Genomic DNA, 17,255 nt, shown 5'->3' with positions numbered 1-17,255 from the left:
ACTATTATTATTAATCGAAAAACTGGGTAGTCCCACATTTTTGCTTTCGTGGTTATATCAAAACCATAACTAGTCAAGACTTTAAGATCCTTAAGAGCTTTCGAAAAACACATGGATAACTACTAATTCCATTAGAGATTATATTGTATTTTGTTGTTTGGTCTGAAAAGTTAGTAAACATAGCGAATGAGTTGTGCTCTTGTCGTAATGTGTTTGAGAGGTTTGGACAAAATAAATTCTGGTGGTGAACATTGAGCTCAATTAAATATCGTCTCAATACTGATTTACCCCAAATAAATACACACCACTTAAGTGAGTTACGGAAAGAGTATTGAGATAGATAGTTAGGTAACTGTTGGGGACGATATATCCCAAAAACTCATAGTTTGTAATTTTATCTTTGTGGAGCTTGTATGCAGATGTATGCGTGGGCATTCCTTACCACCCACGCACATAGTCGATTGATGAACTTATCGATTAAATGTTTAAATGTATCAATGGCAATCAATTGACGGACTTATCGATTAAATGTTTAAAAGCTCCATGGAATATCTATATATATGTATATATACGTTTTAAAAATTGTGTTTGTGGGCTCGCTCGTTTTCTGGCTGTTTTGCAGAATATATTTTCCATATCAAGCTTGGACTTCTCCTTCTAGATAGCGGGGCTGGAACGCATCAATAGCTAGATTACTGGTCTTTGGTCACCGAGTCTTGTTCTCGTTCGCAGATTAAGTGAACTCGTGGAGCTTCAAACCTAACAGTAACCAAGGATTTTCCGTTTATTTGGTGAGTGTAGACTACTTATCTGCTCCCCTGATGTGTTCATAGCAGACAGGTTAGGATTATTTGAGATGCTAAGATTAAAAACCTTGGAAATAACATTCTGAGTCACAGAATACACTACCGAAATCTGATAGTAAAACAGAACTTCACCCTGGACTGACTGAGAAAAGTTTAATCTCATGGAATATTATTGTGAGTAAATTCATGGAGTCGAACGATCCTAATCCCAAAGTTAGGTACGTGCATGATTTGGAAAAGCTCAGAGAATATATCTGTAGCATCTTACCAGATAACTCTAAAGGAGTTCAGGTCAAAAAATTGATGATAATAATAGGTATGAGGACCAACAACAGTGTTGAACCACGACCATATAGACTCCTTAAGGTAATCCTAGGGTCGGAGAAGCAACATGATCTGTTAAGTACCGCTCGCAGTCACGACAATATCGAAATTTGAGTAAGACCTGATATGTCTCTTGAAGATGGAATAAAAAAGAAGACGGCACTAGCTGGACTAGAAATCCGTCGGCAAAATGGTGAAGGAAATCCCCGATTAGTGGGTTTTCGAGTAGTCAAGTCTTGGTAGCGAATGCTGCCAAAGCCTCTGTGGATAGATCTTTCTGCCTGTGAGTTTGATATGCCAATGCTCGTCGTCGAAGAAATAAATTCTATGAACTGAGAGCATTAGTGTACAAATTAAGGCTACCCATAGTAGCTGTGACGGAAACTTGGTTAGTTGTGGTGTTTGAATTAACTAATGATTCTTTTGTACTGGTGGAATGCTTGATTTCGAATTCTAAATACAATACATTCGTTGGTGCCTGTGTCTTCCTAATTCAATTGCGTTAATCCTGGAATTCCTAGTTCATACAATAATTCGAATACCATACTGGCGTCGCGATGGAGCCTGTAATGGAAAAGTTAGATATTCATTCAACTTCGGAAGCTTTTGAAGATTACTTTGAAAGGTTCGAAATCTGGGCTATGACCAAGGAAGATGATGAGGATGTTAATATTGTAGCACATTTCCTCACATTCATTGGAAAAGAAGCATACAGCTTATTAAGAACTCTGGCTATGCCGGAAAAGCCCATTTCGCTTCCTTATACAGCTCTCAAGGAACTGCTGCTAGACTATGTTCAGTATACAAGTTTCGAATGCGGTAAAGAAGGGAGATCTCGTAAAATGATTCATGAGGATATAAAAAATTCCACCACATTACGTCATTCCAACTCAGTTCATACTCAAGATTATGCAGACAATTCATTGAGGAGATGCAATTCATTTCACGAAGATGGACACAAGTTTGGTCAGTGTTTGTCCTGTTGCAAGTTCCACTCTTCTAATTCATGTAAATCTCGTAATTCTAAGAGCTTTAAATGTGATGATATTGGAAATATTCAGTCAGTCTGTAATACTAATGTTCATCTGATTGCAACTAATATTAAGACTTGTAATTTTGATTCTACTGAGTCGAGTATTCATGATGATCATTTATCTTTATCAGCGATTTCAAAAGACAGTGCAGGGTCATATGACAGTTCAGAGTTAAATGAAATCCAGAATTCTTGTGAGACAACAGTTCCTAATCAACCGATTTATCAGAATTCTCATGCTATTGTACCAGGTATGACTTTTCCTAATGATTCACATATTTCTAATGAAATTACTTGCAATTCTGAGGAAAATATGTTAAATGAACCTAATCATGATCGAAAACCTGATGTAGTTTGGATAGATTCTGATTTTTCTAACGATCCTACGCTCTGCAATGATAGTCCTAATGAATTTCATAAGAATATTTCAGAAGAATCAAATCCTGATGTCATATCATATATTACCTCTCCTCATAATGCATTTGATCCTTGTGAAGAACCTGCTCAACGCGAAGCACGAGTACTAAGTGACTTCGAGTTTGATTACATTTCGGATGATTTCATATCAACTGCTGTTTACCCTTATCACAAAAACAGTTCTAATGTTTACTCTAAACAATGTCAGAAATATGTTTTAAATGAAGCCACATTATTCATAACTTGGGGACATAAAGATCCAACATTATTTCGTGGGGGAGGATAGTGTTGAAAAATCTATGGTTTGAATTCGAGATATTAATGATTTCAGTACAAAACCGACATGCTGGTTGTATACAATTCCAGGTGAGTCTGTTCCGATTTCGTTTGTTAATTCCAATACTAATGAGCACTTTCTAGATACTACAAAGGTTTTATCTTATACAATGTCGGACAGACTCAGGATGGACTTAACAAGAAGACGTACAACCGATTACAAACACTTATACTTCTATTTAAGCTGTGGCGGATGTGGTGTTTGAATTAACTAATGATTCTTCTGTACTGGTGGAATGCTTGATTTCGAATTCTAAATACAATACATTCGTTGGTGCCTGTGTCTTCCTAATTCAATTGCGTTAATCCTGGAATTCCTAGTTCATACAATAATTCGAATACCATATTAGTTTATGACTTCAGCATTACTCCAGAATCATCCGGACAACACTAACTAACAAGTGATAGGAAAGGAGGTGGCTCTTTTTTATACATAGCCAATAATTTAAATATCCAATCCTTAACTTGCGAATCCAATGATAGTGAAGCTAGTGAACTCATTAAATGCGGGTACACTATCGGATGTTACACATTTATACTCGGCATCATCTATCGCAGCCTAATCTGCTTAGCTGATGACTTTATTTTAGAGAACATTCAGCGATCGACTGTAAATAGTAGATGCTTGACATTAGGAAACTTTAATGCACCTGATATTAGTTGGACTGAGATTGCCTCTGTAGGATCTATAAACTCCTTTGCTAGTACGTTCCTGATAATGGTAATGGCGTATGCATTAGTACAGCATGTATCCAAAACCACATATTTTGGTGAAGGCCAGGGTTATTCTTTGTGGACTTAGTAATCAACCATGCGGCCACCGTAAATATTCCTTCACTGTCAGTGCATAGCGATCACGCTGCTTTGTCACTCATGTTTAGAGCTGGTGACATGATATATGACCAGGTTAAGCCTCCCCCATATGTATAGAGAGCTAACATATCAGCCATTTAGGAGTGCGCTGCAAAGACAGAATGGTCAATAGATACCAACTCATTGGTTGAAGAAGCATGGTATATATATTTAAAGGCAAGTTTGGTTCAGTTACGTTCTTGTTTATACCATATCTCGTACCACGTAGACCGAATAACAGTCCACCATGGATAACTAAATAAGTCGAGAAACTTTTTAGACGCAGGAAAAAGCTTTGGAATATATTCATCTCTGCTGTCTTAGAACAGTAAAGATCCAGTTATTGTAAGACCAGGAGTGTGTGTAAAGCGTTAATAGATAAGACCAAACGGTCATATGAAAAACAATTGGTTAGGGATTGTAAAGATAGTCCGAAACGGCTGTTCTCTTATATAAAAAGGCAAACTCAGAAAAGCGATGTAATTCTACCACTTTTGATACAAGAAACTCCGCTAATATTGGCAAGAAATGATATAAAAAAGCTGAAGTTTTATCGGAAAATTTCAGTGAAGTGTATTCTGTCAGTAATAAAGAACGACCAACGATTCGTTGTGATTGTGTCGGCTTGCTGATGGACCATGTAGTCATTGAGAAAGGTGCTGTCTTAAGACAACTGGAGCATCTTAAACCTGATAGCTCCAGTGGTCCTGATTATATTCATCATAGGATTATTAAAGCCCTATCAGATATAATTGCTGAACCTTTAGCGATGCTGTTTGATATGTCAGTGCGGCAGTCCAGACTGTTCAGAGACTGGGAAGACGCGATAATTAGTCCGTTGTATGAGGCTGAGAGTAGCGATTCAGTTAGTAACTCTCGACCTGTTAGTCTGACCAGTGCAGTTGTCAAACTAATGGAAAAGATTATTCCGATGGGTGTCTTAAGTTATGTGGAAGTGCACAATCTTTGATCGAGAGAACAACATGGTTTTCGGAAAGGCCTAACATGTTTTACAAATCTGCTGATTGCAAGAGAAGATTGGGCTGATACGAAAGATCGAAATATTCCTGTAGATGTGATTTTTGTGTATCTAAGTAAAACCTTTCATAGGATCTCCCATTCTGATCGTAAATTGAAACTGGAAGGTTTTGGAGTCCATTATAAGGTCACAGGCTGGATAAGTGACTTTCCCCATGACAGGAGACAGAGGGTAAGGGTAAATGGAGCTTCCTCAAAGTGGGAACCTGTAAAAAGTGGAGTTCCCCAAGGTACAACCCTCAGTCCTCTTCTCTTTTTGCTCTATGTGAATGAATTACCGACTATAGCAAAGTCGTCCGTTCTAGTGTCTGCCGATGACATAAATATTTGCAGACCTATACACAGTATTTCAGATAGAATAGTATCACAGGATGGTCTCCAATGATTTGTGGCATGGATGGACGGAAGGTCACTAGAAGGGAATCACAAGACGAGTGTGGTGACGCCATCAAATAGCTATGGTAATTTGTATCACTACACAATATGTGGATTTGTATTGCCCAAAGTAAGAAACTACAATGATTCGGGAGCCAGACTAAGCAGCGACCTCAAAACTACTAGTAACTATAAGGTTGCTGCTGCACAAGACTGTAGGGTATTATAGGCTATTCGTCTGTCTTTTCAGTAAACGCATGAAGAAATTTTTGCTTTATTATACCCGAGTTTTGTGCAACCACATTTGGAAAATAGGACTCAAGCAACGAGTCCTTATTTCAAGTATGATGCGGACATGCTGGATCAAATCTAACGACGAGAGACTAAAATGGCAAAAGGCTTTTCTGGCCTTATTTATGAAGACAGACTGAGAGACCTAAACTTATTTTATTTATCTTACCGGGAATCCGGGGTAAAATAATATTGGCTTATCATATACTGAACGATGACCTTGGTAATAATATGAATTAAATTCCCTTTCGTCTAGGACTGATAGGGTATTCTAAGAAAGTCCAAAAAACGAGGTCAAATCTTCTATGTCAGGAGTTTTCTTTCCTGCACCGAGTAGTGAATTACTGGAATCCTCGTTGAGACTATAAGTTATGGACGAGTCAATCAGATATGAGGTTACAGATCTCGGATTTCGGCGCGGAATTCACCCATCGATTTGGCTAAATAGAGTTTTGGCATTATAGCTGATGTCAGTTCGTGATGAAAACCTTAAATGTAATTCCGAATCCCAACCATTGGCAGTAAATCATGATTCTAATTTCTCACACTGGTTTATAACGCTCATTTGGTCCTAGTTATTAGGTGGACTCTCTCAAGATCACTTTAGCATCGCTGAAAAGTCATGATAAATCATAGTCTCATCAAACTCTCTACCATAACACGTAATATCAACACCTGTTGATCTATTCAAAATGAGATTAGACCTTCAGAGTGCTACAAACTGCAAGGATCAATGTAGGTCCATAGACCTATCCTTATAGCTGAAGACAGAAGACTGGATTTTACTATAATGTTAGTTAGAAAATAACAAGAAACGTCTGGCTACTATAAATCAAGCTTGACATCCAAATATGAACAGATGATGTCGAGGAATAATATTTCAGAATTCTCTGCTCAGTGACTCTCATCACATTAATTTACTGTTCATCAGGCTATCAGTGTAAGGACCGATTTACTATTATATATACGGTCCACAGTCAGGAGAAACTAACTACCCTTAAATGTTTTCTGTCATTGAAGAACCCAGCTAAACTTTGTTCTGTAACTGAACTCGCTTCAGGTTGTTCCACTAACATTACCTTAATGTTCCCGCTACACATGTAACCGTATAAATGGAAAGTAAAATCCTACCTGAAGATGTAAAAAACAAGTTTCCCATCGAAATCGGATTTATCGGAAGAGGCAGCGAATAGCCAACACCTCAAATAATTACTGGATTTTATTAGTCACAACAGGAAATTACGTCATATTGTCGTTCAGCTTGCACTAAATATATGTAATTCGAGAACAGCTGAAAGATCGTAAGTACATCCAAGAAGTACCACGAAGTTGCTGTTTTTTTTCTGCACAAGTAAATTGTACGTAAAAAACGACGAATTTATAAGTATGACTGAATTAGTTTGAATGAAGTGTGTTTAAATCCATTCTAGTATCATTGAGGGTTGCCATGTGAGCTATTGCGGGCTTTCGTTTTTCGACTGTGGTAGTCGTTTCGAATTACTACTGGAGGTTTGTTTTTTCTGTCTATGGTTGAACCGTTTATTTACAAAAAATTCTTGTTAAGGACAGTCCATTTTTTCTTATGTGTGTTTCACGTCCTTTTATTGAATTTTTAGTTACGTTCATGGTAAGACAATCCTCTCAGTCTTATATATTTATGACTTTCCCTTCAGCATACTGGAACATAAATGTTTTCTTCATTGATCGTGTAAAGCGTAAATATCTTCTAAATTTTAGATCCTTGTTCAACCTACCAGTTCTGTTTCATACCTCTCAGTCATTCATTAAGTTACAAATTGACGTTACTAGCAGGTGACTTGAATCCGCTTAGTGCATGTCATCAAGTCTTACACCGTGTATACTTTGAGTGTCTGCTGTGCTAATCAAACATTAAAAAGGAGTACCAAGTTTACTCGTCGTTCTGTCCACAGCATTTCTGTGTCTGTACGGTATCGTTCATTCTCATCTTATTTTATAGGCCTTAATTTTCATGTAACGTACTATCATACTTGAAATTTAGTAGCACTCTCCTGACAAGCTTTTTTCCAATTACCATGGCATTTAAATACCAATTAGCAATGCTTAATATGATACATATAACTATGATAATTAGGAGTATTTGAATTATAGTAAAAACTAGGAATCCCAGAAATAATGCAAGTGGATCAAGAAGTACTAGATAAGCCCGGACAAATGTACTGTATTCGGAATTCGAAATCAAGCATTTAGCAAGTACAAAGGAATCGTTAGTTCATTCAAACACCACATCTTCCACAGCTTAAATTAGATTCTAAGTGTCTGTAATCGATTGTGCGTCTTCTTAAGTTCATCCTGTGTCTGTCCGACAGTATATTGAATAAAGACTGTATTATCTAGAATGTACTCATTAGTATCAGAATTAACAACCGAAATAGGAACAGACTCACCTGGGCCCTGGGATTGTATACAATCACTATGTCGGTTGTATACCGAAACCACTAATGTCTAGAATTTGAACCATAGATTTTCCAACACTATCCTCCCCCACGAAATAATCTTGGATCTTCATATCTCCAAGTTATGAATGATGTGGCTTCATTTAAAACATATTTCTCACATTGATGCCAATGTGATAATTAGGAGTATTTGAATTATAGTAAACACTAGGATCCTCAGAAATAACTCAATTGGATCAAGAAGTACTAGATAAGCCCGAACGAATGTACTGTATTTGGAATTCGAAATCAAGCATTTAGCAAGTACAAAGGAGTCGTTAGGTCATACAAACACCACAATAAAACTGAAGTGTGGATTGTTGCGACAGATTATTCTGCGATTACTGGAAGTTTTATAATGCTCATTATCTGCCAGTTGTAGACATAGATTAATTTTTGTGGTGATAGAAAACTGCCACAAGCGCTTTTATTTTGACAGAGAACACAACTAACACGTAAACAATATACGTTTGATTCTTGAAGCTTTAGTTTTACGTGGGTATTATGGTATTCAGTTTTATTTCTTTCCGAGTACATTGTAAATGCTTTTTTCAATAACTAAACTTACTCGATCATTGGTGAACGTGGTGCATCTTCCCTTTGATGGCAAATCACTTCGTATGGATCAACTGGGGTTGGATTTAAGTCAATAGAATTCTTGCTATAGTCGCTGCTAGGATTAATCACATTTACACCTAAATGCATCCATGTTCGTAGGTAGGCAGTTGCCAGCTTTGTTACAACCAACTTCTTAGCCTTATTTGCCGTGGTGTATTAATTCACTCAGTGGCTGTTTTCTGTAATAAACTGATAATCAAACTGTCATACACATGTCCTAGGTCCTACTTTGTTTTTATCATTGACCAACCATTTGCAAGTTCATTCGATATCACAAAATCATCCATTATGAGAACAAACAACCTCACTTGTCTTTGTGTAAATCAGTGTTAACCCTTGATGAGTGGTCCAGAGTTAAGTACCTAAGCTTCTGCTTCACGAGTAAGTGAAATTCGCTTTTCGTCCTTTCAATTTCGTAAACAACACCCGCCACGAGAAGGCAGTTAGTAGGACTTCCCTGGCAGAGGCTATATACACGTGGCCATGTGAGAGCATTTGGAGAGGGTGAGCGGACTCTCCCCACTCTCGGCCATATCAGGGCATTTGGGGGCAATTTAATCATCTTACTGAAGCTTAGTACATTCATTTTGCTTGACTGATGTTCCGATCGTGCAAATTTGGGAATATGTATATATCTATATTTTTTTATCAGTTAGAACTAAAAAAGCAAATCCATCCTAATAGCTTACCTTTGGCGAACATTTATTATAGCTCCAAGTTGTAAGCCTATTTCATTCCTTATTGTATGTATAGTCCTAATACTGATATTGTGATAAAATCATTTTGGATGTTAGTGGTCATTACCCTCTCGAAATAATAGTTGGATTCGCCTTTGCTGATGGACTAGATGGAAATAGATTGCTGCAAAACACTAAGGTCAGTTGCAAACAGTCTGTAACAAATTTGAAGTAACAGACCGAAAACTAGGTTGTATAGTTTTCATAGAAATGTGTAAATAGTATTTTGGGCTAAATACATTCAGCAACTGTCGATTACCACCATGTACTGTCTGTGGAACTGTTTGCAGAACATCATAGATAAATTTAAGATAGGATGGGGAGGCAATTGTATGTTCTAACTGGCTGGGTTGTTTTAGCGTAGATGTTTCTGAACCTATGCTTTAAAAATTGTTTTCTAACCAGTCTTATCTGGGAAATCAATAGCAGTCCTCATATCACGATTTAATTGTTGGCCCGAAATAAATACAGCAGTATTCTAGGATTTTGGTCAGTATATTTACGAAAATGTCATCGTTTTCCTTATCAAACTGATATTTATGTTTCCTATTAGTCTTGATTGACATGGGTCATACATGAAATTCTCTAATAGCATCCAAAAGTATATATGTGACTCTTCATTTCATTTCGAGAGATTTCGTCCATCATTCAACCATATGAACAAACAGCAGTTAACGTCGTGATGCAAAACAACTATATACTTCTAATTGTTTAGATATACGACAACACTGTCTAATATTTGTTTATGTATTTAGTGCTGAATCAAATTGTGTTGAGCTGCAGTTGAAATCAAATTTAGAAGAAAAGTACAGTCAGCGCTCACTACCGTCCCGATGTGGTTTCGTTTTATTCAATGATCAGACCGTTGGAATATTCACGTTGGTCTAGGGTAGACAAATTGTGGATAGGTGGAAAATGAATGGTAAGAGAAAATAAAAAGCGTATAGATAGTTTCAGATAGATAGTATCAGAAAAATGTAATTCATTTACTTATCAAAGTCATAAAGCTAACGCTAAACCAACTTTCATAAATACTTAAAGTGCACTTTGTTAAAATATTTGTGATTGTCGTCGAGTGAATTATTGTACAGTTTCTGTGTCAAAGTTTTGAATATTTGATGACAACAATTAAAGTACGAAGTACTTATAGATTTGGTGGGTAATTTATTCATTCTCTTGTTAATGCGAAATGTTTATTCTACTGCGTTGTATGCTGATATTTATATCATGGAATGCTAACTGCTACGGTTATGTATAGTATAAGTAGCCCAATACTTTTACCACCCATAAACGAAAATTCGTTGCGACAGTTAATCAACCATAGAAATATCAGAAAAGTTTTTTTCGGGTGGGTAGTAAGTAGTAATGTTTTACACACTCGATGTATATAACTTTTCTCCCCACTTTTTTCTTACTCTAGATCATGGCATCTGCGAAACAGGATATTGCTACGTATAATGTAACTCATTTATTACGTCAGTGGGATTGTTCATCTGAAGAAAAACGTCGTCAGCTTCTTGACGATTTCATTAAACAATACTATGATTGTACTGGACCCGATTTAGAATCAGAATTCGCCCAAATGGCTAGTTTATTTTTGGCTAGAATATGCGTATGGATAAAATTAACGTAAGTCATGTTCATGGTATTGACTTGTTTGTGCTTGCGATATCGTCCAGGCGTTTGATTGTGTTCATTGGATGGTTTGTGTGTTTAATTATTATTTATTTCGTACGTATATGTACAGTTACTAACGATTTTGTTCCATATAATATGATATGTGGTTCGTTTTATTTTTGTTGCTTTATCTGTCATCTTGCAGGACTTTTGTAAAAGAATATGATTTACAACTGCTTGAGATTAAGCAGTTTAAACTTCATGAGTAACTTACCAAGCATAAATTCTTGTACCCAGCTTTAAGTCATACTTTAAGCAGATGAACTACTAATACTCTACCCGATGACCTAAGCTAAAGTAAGCGGTAAGGGTGGAATTCGAACTTGTGATCTAGTAACTTGAAGTTAAATACACCATAACCAATAAGCCACCGCCTGTTCAATTATTTTCCGGAGTATTGTAAGTCGTAAATATCATGAAAATTTTAGTTTGGTCACAGACAGTAATGTAAATATGGACATGTTTTTCCTACATATATATATTTCACTACTTTATTCAAAACTGTCAGATTAGCTAGTTTATAGGGTTTTTTTTCGATTCGAATGTGCTATAATCATATTAAACTGCTAGAAGATGTCAAGAAGTAGCCTTCATTTCTTTGTTCATTTTTGTACTCGAAGAAAATTTTTAATTATCAGCTAAGTTAAATAGGACGTATGTAAAGTTCTGTAGACTAAAATCTTAAATTTCCAGTGTTTTTTCAGGTTTAAGTCACTACTTCAAGTAATTATCTGTGAAAATAAACAGTACTAAAAAGTATCTTGATTAGTTTGTGTCATATCTGTCATGGTATTCGTAATTAGGAGTAATTGTTCATCAAATTAATACTTGGTTTATGGTCGTGTAAGAATATATTCCACGATTTTCTTTAAATCATACCTTTGAATAATGTTTTGGTGAGTATTGACCTAGTAATTAAAGTATTTAATCGTCCGGTCCCAGGTCCTTATCGTGTTTCTCTTATTTCAGTTTGAACATCTGAGTAGCGTTTTTACCCCATGCACATAGATCAGTTTGTGGCCCGATGTACTACACACTAATGTAGACTTAAAATCAAATCTGTGTAATGTTTTTAAATTTTTTCGTGTCTTTTAGTTACATGTCAGGAACTTGTCTAACAGAACAGCTTCAAGCTCTTCATATATTTTTATCAGCTTCAAACAGGTAAACTAATGTAAAACTGCCTTTCTATCAATAGAAAGATTTGGATTTACAAGTTTATCATAATTTATTCTATCTTAGTTCCGATTTTGTATCCTTAAAACTGATCTAATTTAAAAGAATTTGTAGCTGATATAAAGGAAGTTTAAGAAACTGGGGAATGAACAAAGTAGGATTTCCGTACTCTGGCCAGTATCCTGGTAACTATTATGATTATTGATAAATTCTTCAAAGTTGTTAACCAATCAGATCATCGGTCCGTCACTATATACATACTTTATTTGTGTAGTTTTGTACTCATGGTAGTCATGCTCCTGTAAATAGAAACTTTATTTCTAATAGTCTATGTAAGACTTTTGTTATAAGGTTTTTTGGAATACTGTACAACTAGTTATAGTACCTTATCAGTTCACGTTCTAACATTTAGAGCACAACTAAGATCGAATGTATCGGTATTATGGGTGTTATTGTATGGTTAGATTACTCAGTTTCCCCAATTATTCCAATGGTTTTTCAATCTTAAGCCAGTAATTCTACAACTGGCTATCACATGAGTTCATCCTTAGGTTAATTTAGGCTCACACGACGTTAGACAATTTCTTTATTGACTAATTGGTTAGTTTCATCTAAAAATGGTATCGTTTTGTGTCCAAAAAGTTTATTAGTTTTCGACTTATTAAGTAGTGTGATGCGGACAAATGAAGGTCAATCTTTCTTATTCTATTGGTTGGGGACTATATTTCGACAGCCTAATCGCGTTTCGTGTATCAGATTTTATCTTTCCTGTGTTTGATACTAATTGTCGGTTGTCAAAGTAAATTGGTTGGTAGAGTTAGTGAGTTGGTATACTTGGCTTTCATTACCATTTCGTAATAGATCTGTTACAAACATAATCCAATTTTATTTTCAGACGGATGCGACAATTTTGTTATTGTATCTCGATCCCAGACCACCAGATTCCCCACGTTTCTTTATAGTTTGTGCGTGTAATTCTAGTTATATCAGTGTATTGGGATTTGTGACTGCATTTTATGTCGTTTTTCTCATAACATGTGCCCAGATAGTGAAGTCTATAGTTGCAGATATAGGTATTATTGCTTGTTTATATGAAAGTTAACATCTACCTCGTCATATGTACAAAATGCATATAAATACGTCGTTTAAAAAGAAGAATATATTTGTAAAATCTCAGCGAATGAATTTTAAGTAAATCCAACGTTTCGCCTGGCAATCTGGTCCAAGCTTTTTCAAGGAAAATATAATCAAACAACAAAATTAGCGAAACGTTGGATTTACTTAAAATTCATTCGCTGAGATTTTACAAATATATTCTTCTTTTTAATGTCTCAAATTAACTCGGCGCCCAAATATTGTGAAACTATTCGTTCAAATTTAGACGAAAGTTCTTATTTAAATACGTCGTTTGTTAGAACCTGGCAAATTTTAAAATTGACTGATTAGGTATTTATACTCCCTCTCTAAGAGGTACCTTTATTTATTAAATTTACTGTCTGATACGTAGGAAAAGTGCGAGGCGTTATAGAATAGCAGTACACGATTGAGGAAAGGAGTAGTGGTCTGAACATGAGTTTATAAGCACAAATCAAGCGATGGATAAAATAAAAAGCCTGTACCAGCTCAACGAAACAATGTTTTATACAAACAATTGTATAAATATTCAGTGATCATGGAAAATAAATTAAACTATCAGTCAGTCAGCTACAATGTAGAACCAGACACATATATGTATCGGTACAAGTTGGCATACCTCATTAGCACAGCAAGATGAACGCCGAATTCATAGTGGTTAATTCAATGGTGATAATATATGAATGAAAGACTGCATATAAGGATATAGTACAGGAAGGAAGAATTAGTTTATAAAAAGAAAGATATAAAGCGATTTTAGTCTCATAGTTTAAGGGAAGACAGAGATTGTATAGACCTACGCCATTGTGATCGATTCTGAGCCTATAATATACTAAAAGTACAAATTGTTAGGAATTATCAATGGAAATGGAAAAGAAGTAAATCTACGCGGTTTGTGTAATTTACTTATTTTATTCGTATTTAAACTCCTGGTTCTACGGTAATCCAGTTTATTGGTTTAATATAAGCTTGTGGACCCAAATGGCTCTATAGGATTCAGTGCCTATATTTGACGTAATAACTACTTTATAAGGTACAAATCCATGTACTTGTCTTTGAACCAAGGGTTACTGGTACTCTCTGACTGTCCAGATTGTAATAGGTGTAATAGGGTTCAAACCCATTACTTGAAGGCTGAAGATCCGACTCCTCAACTAATGAATCACTTCTTTAGTGTGCTTACTTAAATTAATACTATGGCTTAACTTGGTTAATTTTAGATTTCTTTCACTCCAATTCTTCACCAACCAGCGTCGATCATAGGACTAGATGTTGACTTAAAATTTAGAGTGCATTTTCAGCCATTTCAGTTAATGTAAGTCCTCATTTTCACAGACTGACTTTCCTTCCTTTTTTTAATACTCTGCACACTACCTAGACAGTATTCATTTGTTGTTAAAAGAAATGGTTCATATATTGTCAGCTACAACGAGTTGTTACAAGTATTAGCTTTAAGACGTCTAGGTTGACAATGACCAGTAGGCTTACTTAACAAAAAACACGACTTTAAAATATCAACCAAGAGTTCTATATGGATAGATAGTTGGTTAGTTAATTTGCAATTCTTGTTATATATTTCAACATTTTAGGAAGGCTAATCTAAACAATCACAGAAAATTTGTTCAGTTTGGGATAGCTTTAACTTTAGAGGTTTATGCAGAAGGACAACAGTTTTATTTAATTTCTACGGACTGATATTGCAAGTTATGCGTAATAGTACTAAATTTTCGAATCGATCCTCCCTTGATAATCTTTATTAGTGTGCAGTAAGCAATTTGAATGTAATCCATGTTTACAGTTAGTGTTATATCTCACTGAGTCTTTTAGCTCAACATGTCGATTATCAATAATCTTTACATTTCTACATCTTTTAGAATAAATTTTGGACTGCCGTTATCTAAGTAAAATTTATACCACCAAAGAGTGTTTTATTAACTCAGTCACAGTTTGCGATATCTCAACACTACACACTTTCCCTGATAATATCCAGTTCTGGATTAGGTTTGGCGAAAAAATGTATATTTCTTACGCTCTTCATCGCTTACACTTTGTTTATAATATCTAGAAGTTTTAGTCTACATACTCTGTAAAAAAATCTACTATAAGCTAGTTTGTTCATCCAATTAATGACGTTTCATATGTATATCTATTCACAAATCACATAAATCCCCTCAACTCAAAGGAAACAATCAATTTGTATTTTATCCTTTGTGTTCTTGATATTTTCCCTTTCTACCTACCCACCCATCAACCTTCTTCGCTAAAAGCTATAATTATTTACTAGAGTTTTTGGAGCATGGTGGTGTATTGTGTTTACAGGAAGTATGCATTTCATCGAGTGCAAAAGAAGTGGATAAACGTTGGGCGCTTAAAGTATTATCTTGCGTTGCCAATGGTGGTACACATTATAAGGAGACAATTTGTGAATGTTATGGTAAATAATTGCTTTTCCCCTTTCTATTTATCATTATAAACGTTAGTTTGTCTCTTGTTATCTTACTTAATTTTCCTTTACTTTATGTTTCATTTTGTCGCTCTCCCTTAAGTTTCTATTTTTTTGGTTATTTTGCATTATATTCCTTGTTTGGCTATATAGTTTTCGTTTGTATACGTCTTAGATCCTTCAAATAGTAGGTTCATGAAGTTTATATCATTTGTATAGTTCCCCCTTGTCTCCACTACTTTTCCTGTTAATACTACGTCTACTAGTGTTATTTAGTTATATTTTTTCTTCTCTCATCTCCTTAACCATTTTTCATTTATTTAGTGTTTAATTGAATTTATTACTGATAATAAAATTGGGAAATAAGTTTCTCTTCTATACTTGAAATGAAAACAAAGATGATAATAATAATATATGTGTATTATCTGTTTAAAAAAACAATTACTTCATTGATTGATAAATGTTAATTGGATTTGAGCAGTTTTTCATTATGAATTAAAAGAAACATCAGAGAGAGAGAAAGAGAAAGAGAGAAAAAAGCACAAGATGTGACCACTTATGATAGATAGTGCTTGATTAATCAATCTGTGTTAAGACTGCTCGATTCACATTTCCAGTTAATAAATAATAATGAAAATCATAATGTGATACTATTCTGTTGTACCTTCATTGGTAAATAAATTTAGTTATTAAGGTATATTGGTCAAGTGAAAGAGAATCTTTTCATAATCAAATGATATGTGTAGTATAACATTGTGGAATAATATTTCTGTCAAAATTATTCATAGATGTACATTAGGCTATTCTGATAACCAATGAAGAACTACTGAGTTAAAAATAATTGTTTGATATTAATGTCTTTATAATTCAAATTTTTTAATCATTGATATATTTTATAATATCATAAATAATTTCTTGAATTTGTAGTAATGTTTACCGATTATTATAAATAATATAGATCACCTGTGCAATTTCGATTAAAACAATTTCTAGGTATTCGTGCTGTTGCTGAATGTATGGCCAAGTCAATGTCAGAGGAAACACAAGAGTCTGCTAGAGATTTATTAGAAATATTAGCTGAAGGCAATCCTCGTTTCTCTGATCAAGTTTACAAAGGATTAATTGGCGTTTTACCATGTAATTCACCAAAAGCTCAACAATTAGCACTTCAAAGTATACGAATTTTACAGGTATATTATAACATTTCAAATAAGTTTCGCAAATTCACTCTGCTTTTGGTCATTCGGAGAAGTGTGGGGAGATTTCAGACCTTTATCGACTAACCAATATCTTTCGACCGTAAATAATCAGTAGCATCATTAATCCTTGTATTGTGAATGCGCGTCATCATTATTTTCACCTTTTTGATTTGAGTGAATTCTAGGCTATTATGAATTCAGATAAATGTGGTCGTTTAGTTAATTACTACTAAGTATTCGCACTATATATATATATATATATATATATATATATATATATATATATATATATATATATATATATATCATTTCCGTCCGTAAGGTT

At 34.8% G+C, this 17,255-nt stretch overlaps 1 protein-coding gene across 2 annotated transcripts in view; it reads left to right on the top strand.

Annotated features, from left to right (window-relative positions):
- The first annotated feature begins 6,908 nt into the window (after window positions 1-6,908).
- ARMH1_1 (Armadillo-like helical domain containing protein 1) overlaps window positions 6,909-17,255 on the top strand; it is a 37,743-nt gene continuing 27,396 nt past the window's right edge. The window contains exons 1-6 of one of the 2 annotated variants that reach the window (XM_051211892.1): window positions 6,909-6,981; window positions 10,057-10,223; window positions 10,722-10,930; window positions 12,074-12,142; window positions 15,556-15,722; window positions 16,725-16,921. In XM_051211892.1, coding sequence (XP_051072010.1) covers window positions 10,221-10,223; window positions 10,722-10,930; window positions 12,074-12,142; window positions 15,556-15,722; window positions 16,725-16,921 — 645 coding nt within the window. In that variant the 5' untranslated portion in view covers window positions 6,909-6,981; window positions 10,057-10,220. Of the gene's footprint in view, window positions 6,982-10,056; window positions 10,224-10,721; window positions 10,931-12,073; window positions 15,723-16,724; window positions 16,922-17,255 lie in introns of both variants that reach the window. The other variant, XM_051211891.1, reaches the window with a different exon arrangement.

Source organism: Schistosoma haematobium, chromosome ZW, assembly GCF_000699445.3.
Source record: "Schistosoma haematobium chromosome ZW, whole genome shotgun sequence".
In the NCBI taxonomy this organism is placed as follows: domain Eukaryota; kingdom Metazoa; phylum Platyhelminthes; class Trematoda; order Strigeidida; family Schistosomatidae; genus Schistosoma; species Schistosoma haematobium.
This window is presented reverse-complemented; position numbering and strand designations above follow the sequence as displayed.